Here is a 21,828-nt window from a genome sequence, read left to right as displayed (position 1 = left end):
ATGTGTGGCTGTTGGAAACATCCCCTGTCCGAGCAGTTGTTCAATGACTCCTCCAAGAAGAAGGTAGCAAGCAGGCTGGAAGTGTGATGCAGCCAGGATCCAGCCTTTGGGACGGTTCTGAGCTATATTAGGAGGAAGTGAGGATGAAAAATCACACTTGGCTCTTCTAAGTTGCTGTTTGCAATGAGATGCCACACACAAAAGCTGAAGGAACTTCTTTATGAGGTTTATCCTGTAAGATGAACAATTTTCTAATGTTAGTTTATCTCTAATAGTTGCCAATTGAAAATACAGCAAAGACAGAAGTCTTTGATCTTGCAAGTTTTTTTCCTAAAATGTATATCTTCAAGGGCAAAGATGTATTTATTATTGCAAGCAAATTTTATCTATGAAGGGACAAATTTAAGACAAGGTCAGAGGGGCTCTGAAGAGATCCATGGTAGAGAAGAGTGAGGTTAATCAGACTATTTATGACTGGAAGATATCATCTAAACATCTGAGTTTAATGCAGTGGAAAAGGTAGCAAAAACTGCAAGAAGTGCATGAGTGGTGTGGTCAGATCAGGTCATCTACAGCTTTACTGAGGCTTGAATGTGGTTCCTTGCCAAGAGTGTTCAGTGACTGTCAGTCAGCAGATACAATTATTCTGTGTCTTTATCCTCCAGAGCTCTGTCAGTCTCCGTGGTCAGTTATACTTTGCAGCTTTTGAGGTGGCACTGTTTGCTGAGAGGCTGATATAAGACATGGTCTAACAGTGTGTGGTGGAAACCTTAATCTTGGGTGAGACACACGTCGCCTGATTCTGGAATCTATCTGTGAAGACACTGGAGGGGAAACAGAATATATTAGGGGCATCCTTTTCATCCTAAGGTAGACCTTCCACACTACTGCTGATCAGCTGCTTTTTAGAGCTCCGTGTTTTTTGCTTGGGTGCAAATTGACTATAGCTAAGGTTTAATGAGATTTCACCTTATGCTTTATAATTCCAAGTATTTAATGTAAGCCTTAATGATGCAGTGAATATAGGTGATATTTTCTATACTCAGAAAGGCTGTTTGAGTGCTTGTAATTTGCTGAATTTTCCACCAGAAAGGTACCAATGTTCTGTGTAGGCACATCTGTTAGTTAGGATTAGGGACCTGGGGTTGAAACAGAAAGGCAAACATCAATGTTACAGGGTAATGTGAGTTCTGTCTCTCTATATATGGTGTGTCCTAAGGATTAAAAATACAGTTAACATAGTTTTTACTAATACAATCTCCTTTGGAGTGCTGAGTCCAGTTTTGAATCCCTCAGTACATGGAGCTGCTGTAGGTAGACCAGCAAAGGACAAAGTAGGGTATGGCAGCATGTCACTTATGAGGGACCAGGGGCTGTTTAGCCTGGAGAAGACTGAGAGGGGATCTTATCAATATATATAGGTATCTGAAGGGAGAGTGTCAAGAAGGATCTGGGCTCTTCTTGCTGGTACTGAGCAGTAGGAAGAGAGGCAGTGCGCAGAAACTGATGTACAGGAAATTCCTCCTGAATGTAAATAGGAACTTCTTTAATGTGCAGGTGATTAAACACTGGAACAGGCTGCCCAGAGAGGTTGTGGAGCCTCCAGCTCTGAAAATACTCAGAAGTCATCTGGATAGAATCCTTAGCAATATACTCTTAGGCACCTTGCTTGAGCAGGGAGACTGGACTGTGTGATCTGCCATGGTGCCTTCCAGCCTGATCCAGTCACAGATTCTGTGTGATTTGGTGAACATGCATCAGCTTTTTGTCAAAAGAAATACAGAGAAATTAAAAAAAAAAAAATTGAATGCATTAGTAAGTAGATAAGTCAGTTAAACATAAATATGCTCTACTTAGATATCCTTAGTATGCTTAAGGCACAGAAATTATTTTTCTGCACATAACTGCAAACACAGAATTTTTAGTAGGTTTCACTATGTGATGTGATTTAGTCTTACAGCTTCTGCAGCATCTCCGTTCAATTTGTCAGCCTCAGTTTGTCTCATTCAGACACTTTTGTAAACATGGCATGTACTGCTTCAAGAGACATACCATGTGCATGAATTCCATAATATTTTACTTTATTGATCAAAATAACTCTTTACTGTTTGATATTCCCATTAACTGTGTAGAGTCGAGATAGCAAGGAAAGTGTAGGCAGTGTTCTTTCTTGCTTATCATTTGAATCATTTGAATCATCTTCTGAATTAAACATATGCAAACATTCAGGGAGGGGAGCACCATGAAAAGTCTCATTTTCCATATTTGGTTCCTGGTAGAGGAAATAATGCTGCAAATAATTTTAATTCTTGAACTTCAGGTTGGGTTTGTTGGACTAGAAGATGTACCAAAGAAAGAGAGAAGATACTTGTTTTAACAGGGTGTTGGTGTTAGTCAGTACAAACTGGCTGTGAATAAATTTTGCCTGTAACTAGCTCAGAGTAAAAAGGAAAATAGGAGAGAAACAACTATTACACCCTCAACAGCAGCTTCTTGAGCATGTTGGCTTTCATTCTATGGAAGAAGCCATGGAAATTGTCCACAAGCATAATTTTAACTCATGTATTTCAGGAGCCAGAGATTTTTTGTACAGACAGTTGGTGCTTGTGGCAGCCCAAACTCTGTAATGTGCCATTGGGTCATTTTGATACTTTTGGATTTTTCTGTTTGGATGAGAATTTGTTAGTAAAGAATATCTCTCAATTAAGCTGCTTGTGGTTCTAGTGGGTGTTTTTGTTGTGCATAGTCTGTCCTTCATGCCATGCCAATTATTAGATTCTTAAAACAATTAATAATGTACCAGAAAATGTGGACTTCATTTTTGTTGACTGCATATTGGGTTCTGTGTGAAGATCCAGGGAATGCTGAGCCAGCATCTTCAGAGAAGAGTGTGAATATAAGTGTGTGTACACGCAAGGCAGTTATTTCCAATTTTGCTTGGAAAGAAAGCAGTAATAAGCATTTTTCAAGTATTGAAAGATTTTTGTTTTACAAATAGGCAAAAGTCAAGGACGCTGAGTCTAAATCATTTACCTGTGGCCTGTGCTTTTAGGGAAAGGTGTGAAGTTGACCCTACATTTCAGTGCTGCTTGTAAAGTAACCCTGCGTTTGGTGAAATGAGGAGCTAAGGTGATTTTAGTGTAACTGAAAAGCTTACATGTTATTCTTTGTGATGCCATTGGATACAGGTTGGTTTGGGAATACCAGCAAATTATTTGGGTGCCAGAGTTTGAGCAAATAGGGAAATTGCATTTGCTTGGTACATTACATGTGCTGTTCAGTTTTTGGACTTGTGTATAATACTGTGTGAGGCAGAGATTGGCAGCTTTTCAGGAGCGAGGTGCCAGATTGTATTTTTCTTTCACAAATTAGAGGTTAAGAATGCTGGCTGAAAACACTCAAACATGCTGTCAGGCGGTGTTTGGAAACGGCTGGCTGTCAGCAGGCAGGTTCCCAGCAGCAGGAGGATGCTGCAGGGGCAGGGCTCCCTGTCCCAGTGCTGCCAGAGCCAGGAGTGCTCTCAGAATGCCAGCACTTCTGGTGCTCTGGTCCCTGCCAGCTATGCCAGGGTTGCATGCCTCTGGAAATCTACCCAGAGGTAGATGAAACTCTTCCTTTGCCATTTACAATGAGGATTGGGAGCTGCAGATCCAGTAGGAAACTGACCCAAGCATCTATAATTCTCTGTTGTAATTGCTATTAGTGTGAAGCTTGACATGAATTTTTTGTACATGTTTGTCACAATGTGACTTTACAGAAATCTTTTTGTAATAGAGACTTTTGACACTAGATGATCAATTTGAAACCAAAGCTAATCAATTGACCAGTAATGCTTCCTTGTGCATTACATTTTTGTAAAATATGGACAAATGTGAACAGATTTTTGTTGCAAGTTTTGAGGAAATAACATTTGAAACCCCTGAGTATTTGGAAAAAGATGCTCTTTGTAAAGTGATATGGAATATTCTGATGTCTGTATTGGTTTTTCATGCTGTATTAATCAAGAAGTAATACCAGTATAGGATAGTAACCTGTAGGCTTACTTTAATTTAGAATCTAACTTGGAGAAGGAGCTCTGGCTGTTTTTTATGCTTAATAACTCTCAGGAGTACTAATTACCAGATAACCTGGAGCCATGTCTAAACAGTGAACAACACTTTATTCAAACCTAGTGCAAATGTGCATCAATTGGCCTCTTCCTTTGTGGTATAATTTATACAAATGGACTGTGTCTGGTGAGGCATGGTTCAAGAAGGTGTAACACCAGTCTGATTACAAGCAGCTGCCTCCTGGTTTTAGAACAAGGCTTATTGTTAAATTAGAAGCTTTCAAATATAATTATGGCATGGGATTGTTACTGTTGTAGATATTCCCAGAGTACCACCTCTGCAATCTGTCAGCATGTGGATGGTTGTATGATACTAGATAATGTTTCTAATTTAGAAAGTATAAATGGTTTCTACATAGAAAAAGTTATGATGAAAATATCTTTAAAAAGTGATTTTTATCACTTCATATAATATCTCAGTTATTTTGATCATTGTATAATAAAAAATAATTTTCTTCTTTAAATGCATATAACTGTGTGACTACTGTGAATTTAGTAGAATGTACTAAATACTTAAAATATTTAGCAGAATAATTAATAATATGCATTTTAATGGGATTTCATGTTTTCTTTTCCCAGGAGCTGTCATTGTCTCCACCCCACAAGATGTGGCTTTACTGGATGCACACAAAGGAGCTGAAATGTTTAGAAAAGTCCATGTACCTGTAAGTTTCTACATGAAAAATACCAGGGTTTTCTTTTTCCAAAATGTAAACAAAAATCCATATGCAGCAATAGGTGAACATTCAGAAATCATTTTAATAGATTCTAAGCCTTTTGACAAGATTTTACATATATCTGTATCAGGAGCTTGGTTAAACAGAAAAGAGAGAATTTTCTCAGGCTGAAGCTATAATAATAAATGATTTGTTTTAAATCTGTTTGTTTATTCATGTGGAATGGATCAGAATGCTGAACAAAATATCTTAGGAAGTAAGGTATGCCTTTCAGTTATACTGTGTGTCCTCATTACATATCCTCTTCTTTGCAGTGTCTGTGTTGGGATTTCAAATTTTATGAAATGTAGAAAAATAATTTATTAATACTTTTTAAGAAGCAAACTGAAAATTTTGTGGAGATAAGCTTATATCTAGTTTCTTTGCCATTTGAAGGACTCTTAACAATCATGACAAGTAGAAGACTGTCCAGTCACTCTTTTTCTTGAGGTTTACATCTTATATCTTAGCTTACTTGTTTAAGAAATGAGAAATTTAAGAATATCCACAATTAGGAGAAAATATTAAACAGGCTGACATCCTTGACATGATATTTTCTCTGGGTGCTACAAGTTGCTAAGTAACTGAATGTAGTGCTCTAGAATATGTTTATGTAGAGATTCATTTGTACTTTGAAATGGGCAGTTGATGAAAGAATACGATTTGAAATGCTTCCTTATCATAAACTGTAAGGAAAAAAAGATATTTTCTCATTTACCTGTGTGAAAGTCACTTTTATTCTTTCTTAAGAAAGGAAGTTTCTTTCATAGCTAGTGTTTTCCTAATTAAAAAAATGCAACAGAAAGTTGAAGTGAATGCTTTCCCTTTTTTAATTTACAGGATGGCTTAACAAAAGTAATACTTTGAATTCCGTATTACTAACTATTCTTTAAGCGTATTTGCATCAAAATGGAAGTATTGTAACATTTATAATTTGCCTCCAGAAGGAAAACAAGAGCAATAACATACAGAACATTTTGTTTTGATTTTATGTTTGGTTTTGCTCAAATGATATAAAATTATTTTCAATTTAAATTGTGTTAAGGTTTGTACTGCACTGAATTTTCCTTTTGTTTTAATGAGAAATTACCCAGATTTCTTTCTAAAACTGTTTGGTTCAATGTCCTTTGAAGAGAATGGCCTCCAAGAAAATTGTGCATTCTAGGATGAGCTTGGCTAATACTGATTTGACTAGTGGAAGATAAGATATTAATTATGATCTGTTTTGGTTCATTGGAATTATCAGATCTTGACAAATCAAGTGAGAAGTCACAATAAAGCTGTTACACCACATGTTGAGTTTGAATGCACTTGAACCAGTTATCAGGCCTTACATTTTTCATAAGAATGCTTTATTTTATTCTACCCTGCTTCATTTTATTCTGCCCTGTATGTACATGTGTACAAATATGTCAGTTACTTGAGTTTTAAAGCTGCTTCTGCCTGTGTACTACATTTCTAAATGTCAACTAAATATGATGATCTAAAGAAAGTGAAGTGACATAATTTTTCATGAACAGCTTCAGACCTGAGGTTTATGTCAAAGAGGTGGAATCTGCAGGTCTGTGCTAAAATTACATATCCTCATTACATAATTAACCAATCTTCAAATTTCTAATCTCTAAAATCTTTCATCTTTCAGTAAGTGCTTGCAGAGAGCTCACTTTTCAAAGAAGCAGAGGCTATAGGCTGCTGAACTCTGAGTATGCTTTCTTATATTTAATGAGTGGTCTCTCCCATGTACGTACAGGCCTATGTATTCCACCTTCCCCTCACACCCACTGTTATTACTTATCAAAGACTCAGATGACATACTACCACAGTAAAGTCTCAGTTGTTAATGTTGTTTGTCCTTTATTGAAATTGAAGTAGAATGACTGAAGGAACTAAAGAAAATGTGGTGGAGAGTTAGCATTAAAACCAGGTTTATAGGGCAAAATTAAAATTTTCAGTCTTAGGATATAGTCACTAAAAGAGGAGTGACATCTCTTGTGCAGTGGAGTACACCTGCACTTACAGTGAAGAAGGAATTTACAGAGTATTGCTGACTCCTATGACAAGTTTCAATATTCTTGTCTATTAAGCAAGTTTGGCCAGTGTTTTCTTGTGTTCCCAAGGGTGACTCAAAGGGAATATTTTTGAGTAGTTATGAAAAAAACTGCCTATTTCCACCTGCTGAGATTGAGTTCAGTACATTATTTCTTATCTTATCAATCCCTGAAGGAAAAACCAGGTTTTAGTTAGATCTGCAAATTTTCTGGAAGTTTCCTTGAATTGGAAGGTTGTGCCATAGATTTTGCAGGTTTCAAGAAACTGCTTAGATAAACTCAGCTATGTATTTCCTTCTGAGTTGTACTAAAATGGCTTATTTGGCTATGTTCTTACTGGTTTTTCTGAAGCATCCCGAGTAACCAGCCACAATTATGGCTTCATATTGCGAGCAGATGTTAGAGACAGGAATTGCTCAGTATAAGATGAAAGGTAGGAAGACAGAAATATTGTGCATGTTTACTTGAAGCCCTTCAATGCAAAGTGACTGACTGACATGGGGAGTTGATGGCAGAGGAGCTGTAACACTGTCATTTCAGTCCCCATCAGACTGAAGTCAGACCTCAACACCATCTGTCCTTAAGTGCAGTGAGTGAATGACTGAAGTTGGTTTCTCAGGAATTGTCTCCTAATGTAAATACAGAGAGCTTTCATTTCATCACTGTATTTTCTTTAACTTAGAATGTTGTATATTTGGATTTAAGCATGATTTATTGTGTAACCAAAAGGTTAGCTGAGCACAAGAAGTATGTAAACATTCAGAAACTGTGTGCAGATAACTCGTAATGAAAGGGTTCTTCATTTCCTGTTATTTCTTGCCAGATGCCTCTTCACTGTTTAAAATAACAATTAGACTAAATGGAATGCAGCTCCATGCTGCTGCCATAGGTTAGCTCCTGTATCGTGGTGCAGAGAAGTTTTCATGTCATTCCTGAGCCAAGTTTGCCAAGCTCAATGAGAACTAGAATAGAAATCACCCACACTTACAAAGTAGTTTGTGTAGACAGTAGCAGCTGTTTTGAAGCTATTAAAAGTCCATTATTTGAGCAGGAAAATGCAGGTTATTACCGACTTCATTGGCAAGACCTATTACTTTGTAGATTTAAAAGCTCTGAAGGTCATCAGGAGCTTCTTTCTGTAAATATATGTGCAGAAATTTGCATGGTAGAAATACACTTCAGCAGTAAAATAGTGTATTTGGAAATATTCTATATTATACTTAGATTTTTTCCAGTGGCATCTTCATAGTCCAGAAGAATAAATTATATATTATTAAATATGCACTATTTATTTGCTGACAAACAGGACTAACACAGAAAAATTAAAATTATTGGGTAATGCTGAAATGTCATTTCCGTTTAGTAAGGTTTATTTCAATGGAAACCAAAAAGCACCATGTATGAGGCCTCTAAAACTGGTCTAGTATTTGAGATACTAGATGTATCTAGTATTTGTATCTAGTATATACAAATGCTGTGTCTCAGCATTTGCTTTTGTATTGGCTGAAGGACTTCTTGGTTACTAGGTTATTAAACTATGAATGAAACAGCTGTAATAGTTCTTAGTATTCACAAAACAATAGTAGACTACATAAATTTTTCTTTGATAAATTTGCTGAATCATAAATGTTGTATGAGTGCTTTGAAGAGAACAGAAGTTCAAACCCCAAGATACCTGAAAATGAATTAAAGTGTACATTTCAAATTGCTTTTTGTTTTCCCCCATGTACTCTCAAAAATGGCCTCCATATATCCTGGAGGATATTTTTCTTTTGTCAAAATAATATTTTTCTTTTGTCAAAAATACACCTTTCAGTGTTCTTCAGTTTACCAACAGAGTAAAACTCCATGATTTGACTTTAGGGGAGAGCAGGATGAATGCCTGCTTAGAGGTCATCTGTAGAAGGCTGTGGCTGTTGCTGTTTTACTGTTCCTGCACCTTATACCCTTGGACATGTATTATTTCATGTCTCTACTAATGTAAGAACTGGATGATAAATTTACCTGTAATAATGTCCCAGTGAATAGACTCTTGTTCCTCTTGCTTCTCTGACAGTCCCTGGGAGAGAGTAGAAAAGCGGGAAAGTATGTTTGTGGTGTAGGTAAGTAAAGGTTTGAGGTGGAAGTAGGTAAAATTTTTTTAAATCATAGTATATCTTAAAATGGTCCTTGCATTAAACTATCTGAGAGTTTTACATAAGTTAAGGAAGATGTATCAGATGTACTTTCTGGTGTAGAAAAAGCAGGTGACCATTTTGATAAATTTCAGCTTATAGCCAAGGAAACTTTTATTCTGATATTGTAAATAACATACTTTCTTATTTTAAGTTCATTGCCGGAAGTTGTACATTCACTTTTAATAAAATATATTTGTTGGTCGCACTGAACACTGCTGTTTCCTCCTAGGTATGCTTCATTAGCATAGTGGATATGTTTCTTCTCTAATAACTGGAGACCAACTTGTTCAAGCACAAAACTAGGAGGTTCAGGAAATTGTAGAAGTACAAAATACTACAAAGTAAATAGTAATATACATGGTGTATTATAAAGTTCAGCTATAGTGTATATGACTTACCGAGGTAATGTATAAATCTGAAAGTGAAATGTTGTAACATTGCATGTCTTAAAGCAGACATTCTATTTCTTAGCAGGTGGATAGAAATTTCCATCCTGTAGCATTTGAACAGTGTTTTCATCACTTCTGGAAATTTTGCTCTGCCTGAAGAGTTTTGTTTACTATGTGAATAAAAGGAGATTATTAGCATTATTTCACATTGTGAAAGAAGACTGTTTGTGTGAATGACTTGGTAAATTTTTGTTTGACATATTTTATAAGGATGATGTGGAAAACCTGGCATCAATGGAAAGGAACCCAGGGTGTGGGTATTAGATTTTTATGCTATGCCACTTAGTTTCAGATAATTATTTTTGTTGTTTGATCTTTAAAACGTGTTACTGCTCTTCAGAAGAAAAACAAATCTGGTTCTTTTTGAAAACATTTCCCTACAGGATAACTTATAAAAATACCTTAAAAGCTCATCTGATTTGAAATTTCTTGTAATGGTATGTTTTTATTTTGTCTTTCCTGAAAAATGCGAAGTACAAAACTGTAAAACACAGCATGAAAATTCTTCCACTATCCAGAGTTTGAAAATGAAATACTGGCAGGGAGAGTTCTTGGCAAGTTAGGTTTGTGCAAGTACTTTTTGTTACAAATAAGTCTGTTAGTCTTCAATAGGTATAAATGTGAAGAAATTGAAATAATGCACAGATGATGGTGCTACTGAGATGACTAATAAGAGCTGATAATGCTATTGAGTGTGATTCCTTTACTAAATAACCATGCTGTGTTGGTTCTTAGTAGCTAATCTATTCTGTATTATCAGAGATGAATAATGGAAATACCACGGCTTGGTTTGAGCATCCTTTCCTTTCCTTTGATAGGTTTTAGGACTGGTTCAAAATATGAGTGTTTTCCAATGTCCCAAATGTAAGCATGAGACACATATTTTTGGAACTGATGGCGTAAGAGATCTGGCAAAAACCCTTGGACTGGATATTTTGGGTAAGAATATGGAAATGATTTTATTTTTGAAGAAAAATTTAATGGTGTGCATGAAGCATTAACTGAATGATGAAACTGCATATCCTAGGTTACTTTGGGTTCAGACTGTTTTCAGATATAATGGGACTAACAAGTAGTATGCTCTGTTCCTTGACAGCCTTGTAATGGTGATGTTGATTGCATATGAAAATTCTTGAATTGCACTTTAAATCTTTGTATTCACAAATAATTCAGAACATGAACTGTTTTGATATCAATGTGCTATATTACCTGAAATTCATTATGTGCTTGACTATACAGCAATTTTAACAAATAACCAAGAATTCTCTTCTTCTAGTCTTAGGACAGACCTAAACTCTGTTTAGTAATATCAATAAATATTTTTGCATTTATTTTGTTTAAATGAAATGAGTTGTTACATATTGACTCAATGGAGGCCTTACAGCAGCTTTCTGGTATGTAAACGGGTCTTAAAAGAAAGCTGGAGGCTTTTTGCAAAGGCAGGCAATGATAGGACAATGGAGAATTTCTTTAAACTGAAGTAGGGTAGATTTAGATTAGTTATTAGGAAGAAATTCTTTACTGTGAGGGACTGGCACAGGTTGTCTAGAGTCATGGGTGCTCAAATCCTGAAAATGTTCAAGGCTAGCTTGGATGGGGCCCTGAGCCACTTGCTCTACTTGAAGGCATCCCTGTCTATGGAAGGGAGCTTGGAATGAAATGATTTTAAGATCCCTTCCAACTTAAACCATTCTATGATTAGCTACGATTAAGCTGTCATGCCTGTAGGCTAAAATATACATGGATCTTTAAAGTATACGTGAGTGATTTAAAAAGGCATGGTTCAACCTGTGCTGTAAGTAAAGAATATAACACAGCATAATTAAGTCGGTAAATGGGGTAATTGCATGTGCTAATGATGTGTTTCCATATATTACTCTAATTACCTCAATGATTTTCCATAGCTAATTCATTAAAAGGAACCAGGAAGCTCACTTAGAAAGATCAACACAAAAACATCAAGGTCTGACACAGACTTAAGATAGCAAGGCAACACATAATTAAAGACATGCTTTTGGGCTATCTTTGAGTTTTCTGAATATGTAATGAGTTGCGATCAGAGCCCAAGGGGACTTCTACAGCCCTGGGTTATGTGGATGGATGCACATGCTCTGCAAGCTGTTGAATCAAACATGCATTTAGATACGCAGGCACGAATAATGTACCATGGCATTGGTCCCATAGGTGTTTTTTGTTATTTCCTAAGAGTGCAGAACTGATTGTGATTGGATTTAATTAGAAGTGATGGGAGAGATGTACAGATTTAGCAGGAGATAGATGAGATGTACAAAATAAAGCAGAGTGAAGTTTAACTTCAAACTGTCAATGCAAAGCCAGACTAAGATTAAGAATAATGCCCCAAGGGCTAAATTTTGAATTACAGTACTTGATCTGATTAGTATGCTCCTCCTTCCAGGGATGGCCATTACATAATAATACCATATGGTATTGTAAGAATTACTGCTTGCAGATTTTACGTTAATCCATCCCAAATTGAAGTTTTATCTCCGTATTCCTTGAATCCTGCCCAAAAACCTTGAATATATTTTTACATATGTGTCTGTAAAGTGCATATATTTAAAATGAGTGATTCTCTGAATTTATTTTGCTGATATTTTCTGACACCTATGGCTGTTCTGTTTGTTTAGATAAGCACCTGGTCCTTCTTGGAAACCCAACAAGATGCTTGTCAGCCAACATCAGACAAATTCTGCAGGCTAACAATGTGCAGGATTGAAAAGCATCGTCCTTCCACTTACTCAGAGTTGGCTGTCATTAGTTTTACTGAATTTTTGTTTATGGCAGAAGACAATTAGCAGTTGCCAGGAGACTTTTAAGTGAAGTCCATTATTTCATATACTTCTGATTGTCTTGTATTTTTACTGTTCTCTAAAGGAATATGTGACAAAGTTTGTGAGAGACTTTTTGCTGCTGAGTTTTCCTCTCCCCATGTCTGAAATTTTTTCCCTGAAGCTTGAGGGCTGTAACTGTGACCAGGAAGCTATGCTATTGGTATACATGATACTGAGATAATAATTTCTGTGTTCCATCCTGACCTTTGCAATTCCTGACTTTTTTAACACCATCTGGTTCCTGATGAACAGCAATGACTGCCAGATTTTTAAAATTCTTTGATTTTTCTTCCTACAGTAAATTCAAATTACTCTCTTTCTTTGCAGTCAGTAGTAGTTAATATCAGGAATGTTGAGCTCCCATTACATTGGGTAGTGAAGAATAGTGCAAAAGTTTTATCTTCCTCAAACTCTTACCACCCAAACAGCTATGCAGATGGTTTTGATGTCTTCTGGTTAAATTAGAAATTTTTGATTTTTTTAGAATTATAATGCATAGTGCATTTTTTTGTCTTTGGACTGCACTTCTGTTCTTACAAGTCCTGTATGCTCTTGTAGTACCATTACATGTTTGTAAGTCTGAGGAGGAAAGGAGAGAGGCTGCTATTTTGTAGTTATTGGAGATTGTTATTAAGCTGATGTTGAAGAAGTATTTTTTCATTACCAAAACATCCTTAGGAAAAAAAAGAAGATTAGTCTTTACATAAAATAAGAGTAGGAAGTGAATATCAGGGAGATTTACAAATTACTGTTATTCAATTCAGAATGATTATGGTTAGAAAACTTTCAGAGGACTCCCTGAATTTTTAAAAAATGAATACATGAACAGACTATTATACCTAAATTTATTAATTACTGAAATAAATAAGAAAAAAAATTGAAGTAAATGGACTGTAAATATCCTAAATAATAATAATAATAATGTTCTTCAAAGATTCAACACATTAATCATGGAGCCACAGCTTTTGTGTTTACTATTTGCTTGTATTCCTATTTGCTTTGAGTTTGGGTTTTTTTATTTCTTAAAACTTGTCAATTTCCATACAGTTTTTTAAACTGTTTATTTTTCTGAATACATTGACTTTCAGTAATTTACACTGGCCTTGATTTGAGTTAAATTAGTTTGCTAAAATGTATGAATTAAACTGATATGATTTCTGGTATGTCAGATTTGAACTAAGGTAGGCTGTTCTGTCTTCAGCTATCCATAATGTAAAATGTAGCTATGTCTTCCAGTAAAAGAAAGTTGGTCTTCAATTTACTTCAAAATTATTTATATAGCAGTAAACATAGGAATCTTCAAGTTTTTTGTAGTGGTGAAATCTGTGTTTCAGGAAGTATGTCTCAGAACGGAATAGGGCTGCTAATTGATTCTCCTTTAGAATGTTCCTTTCCTCTCTGGCAGTTCCCTGCTCATTACAAAAGCAGAATATAAAGAAGATTTCTGTTGGCAAGAAGAATGAACTGAATAGTTGTCCACCTTTGAATTGGATCCAAGGCTTAATAAGGACAAAAACAAATGCTATTATTTGGAAATTAGGTATTCAAAGAAGTCTTTGAACAGTGATTAAAATCTTAAAACAGCACTGAAAAGAACTTACAATGAGGAGATAGGCAACTGTTCATCATGCAACTTACTGTTCAGCCTAACACTCAGACAATTACTTTCACATAAACAAAATAATTTGTATCTCAGCCTGTATTTTTCTGTGTTTGAGGCAAAAAACCCTTCCTTCTGTAATAAATGACTAAAACATGGTCCTTTCTACTCAGAAAATGAGAAATACAAAATATGTTTGGCATTAATCATTATGGTTGTAAGTAAACTATACTGGAGCAAATTTTAATTTTAAATGCTAATTTTTGGAGATAAAGCGATTCAAAGAGTATACTGAATGGGAATTGGATTTCAAGTTGCTTTAGGGTTATTTTAAGGAAACATTTAAGAAATACTAGGTGTTCACATATGTGTGTCTTGGTATTTTTGATGCAGGAGATGTTCCACTGCACATTAATATACGGGAGACGTGTGATTCAGGACAGCCTGTTGTGATCTCTCAGCCTCAAAGTGATGCTGTAAGTTTGGTGCACTGCACTTAAACAACAGAAAGCTCTCCTCTGAAAGTGAATGGGGAGTGCTGCTTCTTACTGCTGCTTGGAAAGAAACGGGTTTTTGAATGAAGTAAGGAAATAAAGTAAAAGAAGGCAGTACCAGTAAGTAACTCAGGCCCTTGATTTTGGGGTCCTGGTCATCTGTTCTGCTTCTGTGGGTTTGGTTTTGTTTAATTAGGCTGAATAATTCAGAATAGAGAAGATTTGATCCAGATGCTGCCACGCTAACGGGAGGAAGGTCAGTGTCAAGCCTCATGAGACCTTGCAGCTAATGTAGATCCTTTAAAACTGTCAGTTAACCCTTTGGTTGCTCAGCCTGGAAAGTGTCAAAGGGTCTTACCCAAAGATGTTTAGGACAGAACTTCATATTGTCGGTACCTGGGTTATATTTAGCAGGAAACAGAGCAATTTGCACACATGAGGAAATGGATTTTTTCAGTGTATTTACCATAACATTCTATTGTCAATGGAAAATTGGTGAGGTAGTGGGAGTCAAATAAGCAAATCTGTAAAGAAAAATATGTGTGCATACAAAATTTCATTAATGCTGATAGAGTAATGTTTTCCTGTCTGATACTTTCTTTCTCTGCTAGTTTGTTTGCCAGGCTCTGTAGGGCAGGGTGCTGTACACAGTATATGGCATAATGCAGCCCCACTCTTGACTGCTGCTTAGATGTAAAGATATATAGTGAAAAAATAATTAATGCTAATAACAGATGGTAGAATCACTTCACAATAAGGTAGACTGTACCTGTGGAACATGTGAATGTTAGTAGCTTTTTCAATATCATGATTGCTAGGCACATGCTGAAATGTGTTTTTTCCTTCCCAGTATTTTAGAAGGAAAAAAAAAAGGGAGGAGGAGAGCATTGACATTGTTAATCCAGTGTTATTAACATACCGAGCAGATTTCTGGAAGAACAGTGACAGTCTTAAAATTGTATTGTTTTGAAAGAGAAGAGGCAGCACTATGGTGTGTTGACTTCTGATTTAATGCCATGTTTTTGCTAGGTTTGGGCAAGGCCCATGGTAGGGAATAATGTAGAGATCTTGAGTCCAGGTCTATCTGAAAAGGAATCTCTATAATCCATATGGTAGTTTCTTTCTGGGAGGTTTGGTCTGCAATGTGGAGGTTTGAATGGATGTATGGCTTTGGTCAAAGCTGAAATAAAACAGCTGGAAACTGGGATGGAAGGCTCACAGTATCTGAAATCTGTAATAACCAAGAGTCTGTAGCTTGCTGGACTGTTGAGCAAAGAACTCAGACATGTTTGGGATAGCATTCTGAAAATAAAAAGGCAAGAAAGTCTGTTGTGTTGCCATCTGTTCCTCCTTGAACTATGTTCTTGATAACAAAAGGATGGGTTATAATCACCATTTGTGGCAATTAAGTTAAATATGCAGAGGGATAAAGATTGACAAATACGTGTGACTCTGGGGAAAACTCTTAATATCCCTCTCTGCCTTTGTGTCTTTGAGATAATAGTTCTCCTCAGAGAATGTGTTTTTTTTTAAATGTCACTAATCTTTATAGAATGGGAAAGAATTTTCCTTCATCCCTGGTTTTCTTCTCATTTTAAAGATAGAAAAAATATCGTTCTCTTATTTTCAAAGAAAAGTTAAATTCTGAGCACATAACTGATGGTGGGAGAGGTCATATAAGGTCAGATTCTAATATTTAATACATGACAGTCATCACCATGTTTCGCAAATAAACTGAAATTGTGACTATTCATGCATTAACAACTTTTCAGATAGAGAACAATGTCTGCTGAAATTCTCTGCTCTTGTCACTTAAATGTGCAGGGGATTTTCATGCAAAATTCTATGCTGATTTTGTTAGAACACACTTAGAAATCAAATACAGAATCACAGACCTGAAATAATACCTACCAGATTCAAACAGTAGGGAACGGGGATGGTGATTGACTTCTTAGAAACCCAGCATGTTGTCACACCTTTTGAGCTCTTTCAAGCCTAGAATAAAATGTTTTCTAAAATATGTCAGTTAATACATTTTTGCTTACACATCTGCCATGGGGTTCATCTTGCCGTGCAGATATATAAAAGTATATCTCTGACTTTACACTAGAATTTCAAAATGTCCAAGCAAACTTGTCTAAATTTTATTATTTTAAAGCTTAGATGTAGTTGGTGGAAAAGGGGTTTCCTTTTCACAAATGACAAGGAAATTACTAAGAGCTAAAAAAGGAAATTACTTGTAGAATGGTACACATGTGAACTTAGAAAGCTCTTCCTTGGGGAAGGCACAGAATGCATGAGACTAATCTGCTTATGGAAAGTATTGACAATATAGCTAAAGGATAGGAAGGCTTGATGACTGGAGTTCTCTTTTGGTGAAGCTTGAGGCAGTCCCCTGGGAGAAATAACAGTGCTGCTAAAATGATTTTGCTCTTGGTATAACATTGTCTGTGTCAGTGTTTCTGTTTGCTTAGTTGTTTTAATGGTGGCTTTTTCTGTGGCTTTTTCTTAATATTCTTCTTTGATAAAACTTTGTGATGTAGAAATGGAATATTGCTGTACTTGCATGGTCAGCCTAATGTAGCAGCTGGGAGTGACCCAAGATCCTCTACAAGAATATAATTTCTTATAATTTCTTACTTTAATCAACAGTGAGGGCTTACCTTCTGGAGTGAGACCCTTCTGGAGATGAACTGAGCATTTTTCTCCTCCATCACACTGTGGAGGTGGATTAGCTGGCCAAGGCTCCATTTTTTTGCTCAAACATGCAAGAGTCACTGGACAGCAAAAGCTTGTAAATGAAAGTCAGGAATGCTGCTAAAATGGTAGAATTGGGGAAAAAATGTAAGGGAAAAGGTAGAATAGGGAAAACTAATGAGGAATCACTGAAACTAGGTGAAATTAACTATACTCAGATGTACTGGATCTTCCTATGGACCATGGGAAAGGAGCCAGAAGCAAAACAGGTGTTTGGAAGGGGCATCCTGAAGCTTGCATTTAAGAAGACTGGAGGCACAGCAAGAGATATAAAACATGATTAATTGCAATGGAGTTATTCTTCCATCAAAGGAGCTGCTTAAATGCCCAGTGAACTCTCCATCACACCGGGAGAACCATAAACAGAGGTTCCTGTGAGCCCTTCCTTCTGTGAGTATAAAGCTCAGAGACTTAGGGAGCAGTTGGTGGTTATTTTGTGAGGAATTCTTGCTAGAAACTTTGGATATATCACAGCCTGGATGGCACAGTGGATTTATCAATACCTTAGCAGAACAGAGAGGCCATCTGTGATTGCTGAGGACCAAACTCCTGCCTGTCACCTCCCACCTCAAACAAGTACAAAATACATTTGATGTACCAGTATGTCCATTCACATCCTGTGAATGTTGAAGGATTTTAAGGTGAAGGATTCTGAGTCCCATAAATTGCACACATTTATAAGGGAAGAGGAAAAGCCCAGTAAGGTGGAAAGCAGAGGCACAATGCATCAGCAGTCTGATGGAACAGAGCAAAATAAGTCTAGTTAATAATCCCTTTTCAATTAAATCAGAACGTTCCAAACCTTGCTGTGGTGTCATCCAAAGAGACAATTCAAATTTGTATTCAGAGACATTTCTTCTGTAGAATGTTTATGAAAGGGTGATACATAAGTAGGGTAAAAACATACAACCTTTTAAAGATTGCGAGAAGTAGTTGGAGAAAATTTTGAGTACTGGTAGCAAATAGTCATAGAATCCTTTTTGTAGTTTAGTTGTAATTCCATTTAATGAGTGGTCAATCCAGGGAGTGATATTTTTAAAAGAAAAGCAAACCCTAAAGAAGGCTGCATGGTATGATTTATAATATGCCTTTATCATCAAGGCTTCCTTTGAATCATCACAGTAGCGTTTGGTACGTGTAGGTTCAGATCCTTCATTCAGGGTGTAGACAGTACAATGCATCATCAGACCCTCATTTATGGTTCTGTCTGCTGAAGAAAATGCTGAGTGTAGGATAGTCTGTTTGAAGGATGTTACAGTGCATTTGATTTGCACTGTTGTACTTACCCGTGTTTTTTGGGCAGGATGTGTTTTTAGATGTCTGCAAGGGCACCTTGGGTTAGCAGTATTACCCAGCTGGGGCTGCCCCTAAGAATGGTTGGGCTGCTGCAACTGCTGATATATAGGATTAATTGGAAATCTCCTATGAGCCCTGAGGACTTTTCTTTGAGATTTTAGCTTTGTAAATCCAGCTTTCTTACCTGTCTCTTCTATTTTATGTTATAATGTGTGGATTGACTTTTACTGTCTCAGTAAGTTTGCCTTTCTAACTTGATGCTTCATAATTTGGCAAGAGTTGCCAGTACATGCAAAGAAGAATCTTATGGTGGATGGAGCTGTCCAGAGGAGGAACAGAGTGAGATAGTCTCTGGACCTCTTGTAGCAACCAAGAATTTCTCTGGGTGGCATGGAGCTTATATCTGAAGTAGACTCATTTAAAGCTGCACTTGTCATCATATTTTTAGTGCCTTCTGAGTTGACCACAGTAAAATACAGACATTTGAAGGCAGCTTCAGTCATGCACTGAAGGCTGGAGTTGTGTCAAAGTAACAAGCAATTTCCATGGAAATTAAAGCTATTTAAAAATATGATTGAACTGATTGAGTGCTAAGAACCAAAGTTACCAATGACTGGCTGGCTGTGCTTATTTTCAAGTAGATGGTAGTTAAGACTAGTATTTGTCCTTGTGATAGTCACTGTTTGATTAGTTGCTCATAGTGGCTAGTTTCCTTCAGCAATTAATAGACTGTAAACCCTAACAGGTCAGTTGGGCAGATTTAAATTCCTTTTCCTTCTCTACAGATATACTGGCATCCACAGCATTTGATGTTCCAGACAGTCAGGACTTGCACAGATTCTCCTAGGATGGATAAAGCAGCTTAATAGTCTTGGAGTCTTGTAATCAGAAATAGACATTAGAAACCATGTCAGTACTGGGATTTGTATCCTCTGGTGTCTGAGGCCTATAACCAAGTGATGGGATCAGTGTGTGTTTCTGAGTTGCTGGTCTGAAGTTGTTCGTGTGGAGTGGTTTGGGTGAAGGAAAAGGTGCTATCAGCTCCTACCTGCTTTTACTTTGTTGATTATAAGTTGGGTTTTGTGTTTGGCAGTTGCAGCAGATACTGGCAGGCACTGTATGAGCTGTTGGCAGGTTAAGATCTGCACTCGAGTGGAAAGCAAACCAGCAGGTCAGGCCACACCAGTCCAATCCATGACAACAGGGCAGAGTCAGCCATGACCTGTACAGTCTGCAGTAATCTTAGCAATGATGCATACTTCCCTCATGGGTAAGATTTTTAGAGAGAATGAAATGCCATAACTGAAAGGCTCATATTCCCTAGAATTATTGTAGGGCTTAATTAGATGAGCCTAGTAGAAGTTTTCCAGTTTAAATCTACCCAACATCTGTTAAGCCATTATACTAGAGTTATGTTACATAGTGATGAATCAGGATGTTCTGATTATTTCTCCTAAGTAGGACTTTTCACTCCATTTCCTGGTGAACTTTACAGGTTCTGTTTCCTACTCCACCATCTATGCTGTCATCAGTCATTTCATTATCAGCTGTGCCCTTGAGGTCTTAAGAACCGTGCCCTTCTGGCACTGTAGCACTGTTTGAGAGGTGAGCAGTCTCTCACGTGGCTGTTTATAATTTTTTTTTTGTTGTTGTTTTGTTTTGTTTTTGGGTTTTTTTTTGTGGTTTTTTGTTGTTTTTTTTTTTTTTTATTCTGTGTACATTGCCTTCCACCTCTACCTCTATATGTTCTAGTGCTGCTCTCAGACCCCATCTAGGCAGTGTTCATAATAAACATGTCTGGCCAGGATTTAGGGCATTCTATCTTCTGTGTGCTTCTTCATCCTCATGAAGTAGGAGGAATGATAACTGTTATGTTGTTGTTAAATATAAAGTTGTCTGTCAGCAAAAAAATGGTTTTCAGAAAATCTATAAACCATTCATGTAGAGCTTTCAAACATTAAGGGAATAACTGACCTGAGAAGTTTGCTGTTATCCTATTAAAAGGAAAAGGTTATGGGTGATGAATAAGAACTCATCCTTTATTCTTTCTCATCCTTTATTCTTTCTCTGCTGGTTTTCCACCTGGAAAGGAAATAGTAAACCATGTCTGGTTTCATTTGCAACCTATCTTTTGTTTAGTAATGCTGGATTAAACAGCTAAACTGAGCTGTGCTCTCTGTCTATGGATGCCACATAGAAAAGATCATGAGTAGGAAAAACTATTCAATATACATAGGGTAGTTTTTAGGTAGTGCATATTCACAGTCACCAAAATTCTGCTTAGATATTTCAGGTATGTTGATTGATAGACAGGTCCTCACTCATGGCTACATGATTCGTTCAAAGACAGGAAACCAAGACTCAAGACTCAAGGCTCAGATGACTGGTAGAGTTCTGTAAGGAGATGTATGAGATACTGGTCTGTTTGACAGACAAAGTAGTGGTTCAGGAAAACAAAAAACCCAAAGGTCAACAGGCAAGACCTGTTGGTGAGAACACTCTCTAGGTAATGCTGGAATGCTGACTACAAAGAGCTGCACCCTGAACCTCTTGTTGCAAAGTGGTGATCAGCTGCTTGGCGAATGAAGATCAGTGTGCATTGGGGAAATGTACAGAAATGTGTACAGAAATGTACATTGGGGAAATGCTCAAACACTCATTAACAGCATTTTGTGGGAACAGTATCTAAAATGTATTGGGCTCTTGACATAAGGTAACATTTATACAAGCTTACTCATTATAGTTTTAGAATATAGTTATATAATATAGTTACAGAATTTATAGTTCTGTGTACAAGTTAGTCAACTCTGGAGCAGGCAAATACCTTGGGCCAGGTATTGTATGCAGGTTGTTAACTGACTCATTAAAATACATGAATTGATCTGTGCAAAGTGGGAGCTGCCTGTGGGACTGTTCTGGGTAGTTTGAAATTCCTACTTGGAGCGCTCCTACACCGATTAGTCAAATACTTTACTAGAAAGGCAGCTTCAGTCAGTCACCTAACTTCAGGTGAGTCCATTGGCTTGTCTAGGTGAGTGGTTAGTTGGGGGTAGCTGGACCACCCAGGGCATTAATAGCTGAGTGAGGCGAGTGTTGCACACAGGCTGTTACCCAACTGCACTGTGACTGTAGCCATAGAAGTTTGAAATTCCTGATTGTGACCAGGTTGTAAATTAATTCTGTCATTCTTGCCACAAAATCATGTATGTGAGAGAAAACAATTCTGTTTCGCTGTATTTATTCCTTACAAATTTGGAAAATTTTGTGGCTTTAGTTTTAAGGGGATGTGAGCACTGAGACTATGAGGTGTAGAGCTTGAGAGTGCCAAAAA

The 21,828-nt window shown here is 36.8% G+C and overlaps 1 protein-coding gene across 4 annotated transcripts in view; it reads left to right on the top strand.

Annotated features, from left to right (window-relative positions):
- NUBPL (NUBP iron-sulfur cluster assembly factor, mitochondrial) overlaps window positions 1–21,828 on the top strand; it is a 284,585-nt gene that overhangs the window by 260,765 nt on the left and 1,992 nt on the right. For all 4 annotated transcript variants that reach the window (XM_077784050.1, XM_021542657.3, XM_077784052.1 and 1 more), the window contains 3 exons: window positions 4,688–4,773; window positions 10,317–10,437; window positions 14,344–14,426. In XM_077784050.1, coding sequence (XP_077640176.1) covers window positions 4,688–4,773; window positions 10,317–10,437; window positions 14,344–14,426 — 290 coding nt within the window. The remainder of the gene's footprint in view (window positions 1–4,687; window positions 4,774–10,316; window positions 10,438–14,343; window positions 14,427–21,828) is intronic.

This window comes from Lonchura striata, chromosome 6 (genome assembly GCF_046129695.1).
Source record: "Lonchura striata isolate bLonStr1 chromosome 6, bLonStr1.mat, whole genome shotgun sequence".
NCBI classification, from domain to species: domain Eukaryota; kingdom Metazoa; phylum Chordata; class Aves; order Passeriformes; family Estrildidae; genus Lonchura; species Lonchura striata.
This window is presented reverse-complemented; position numbering and strand designations above follow the sequence as displayed.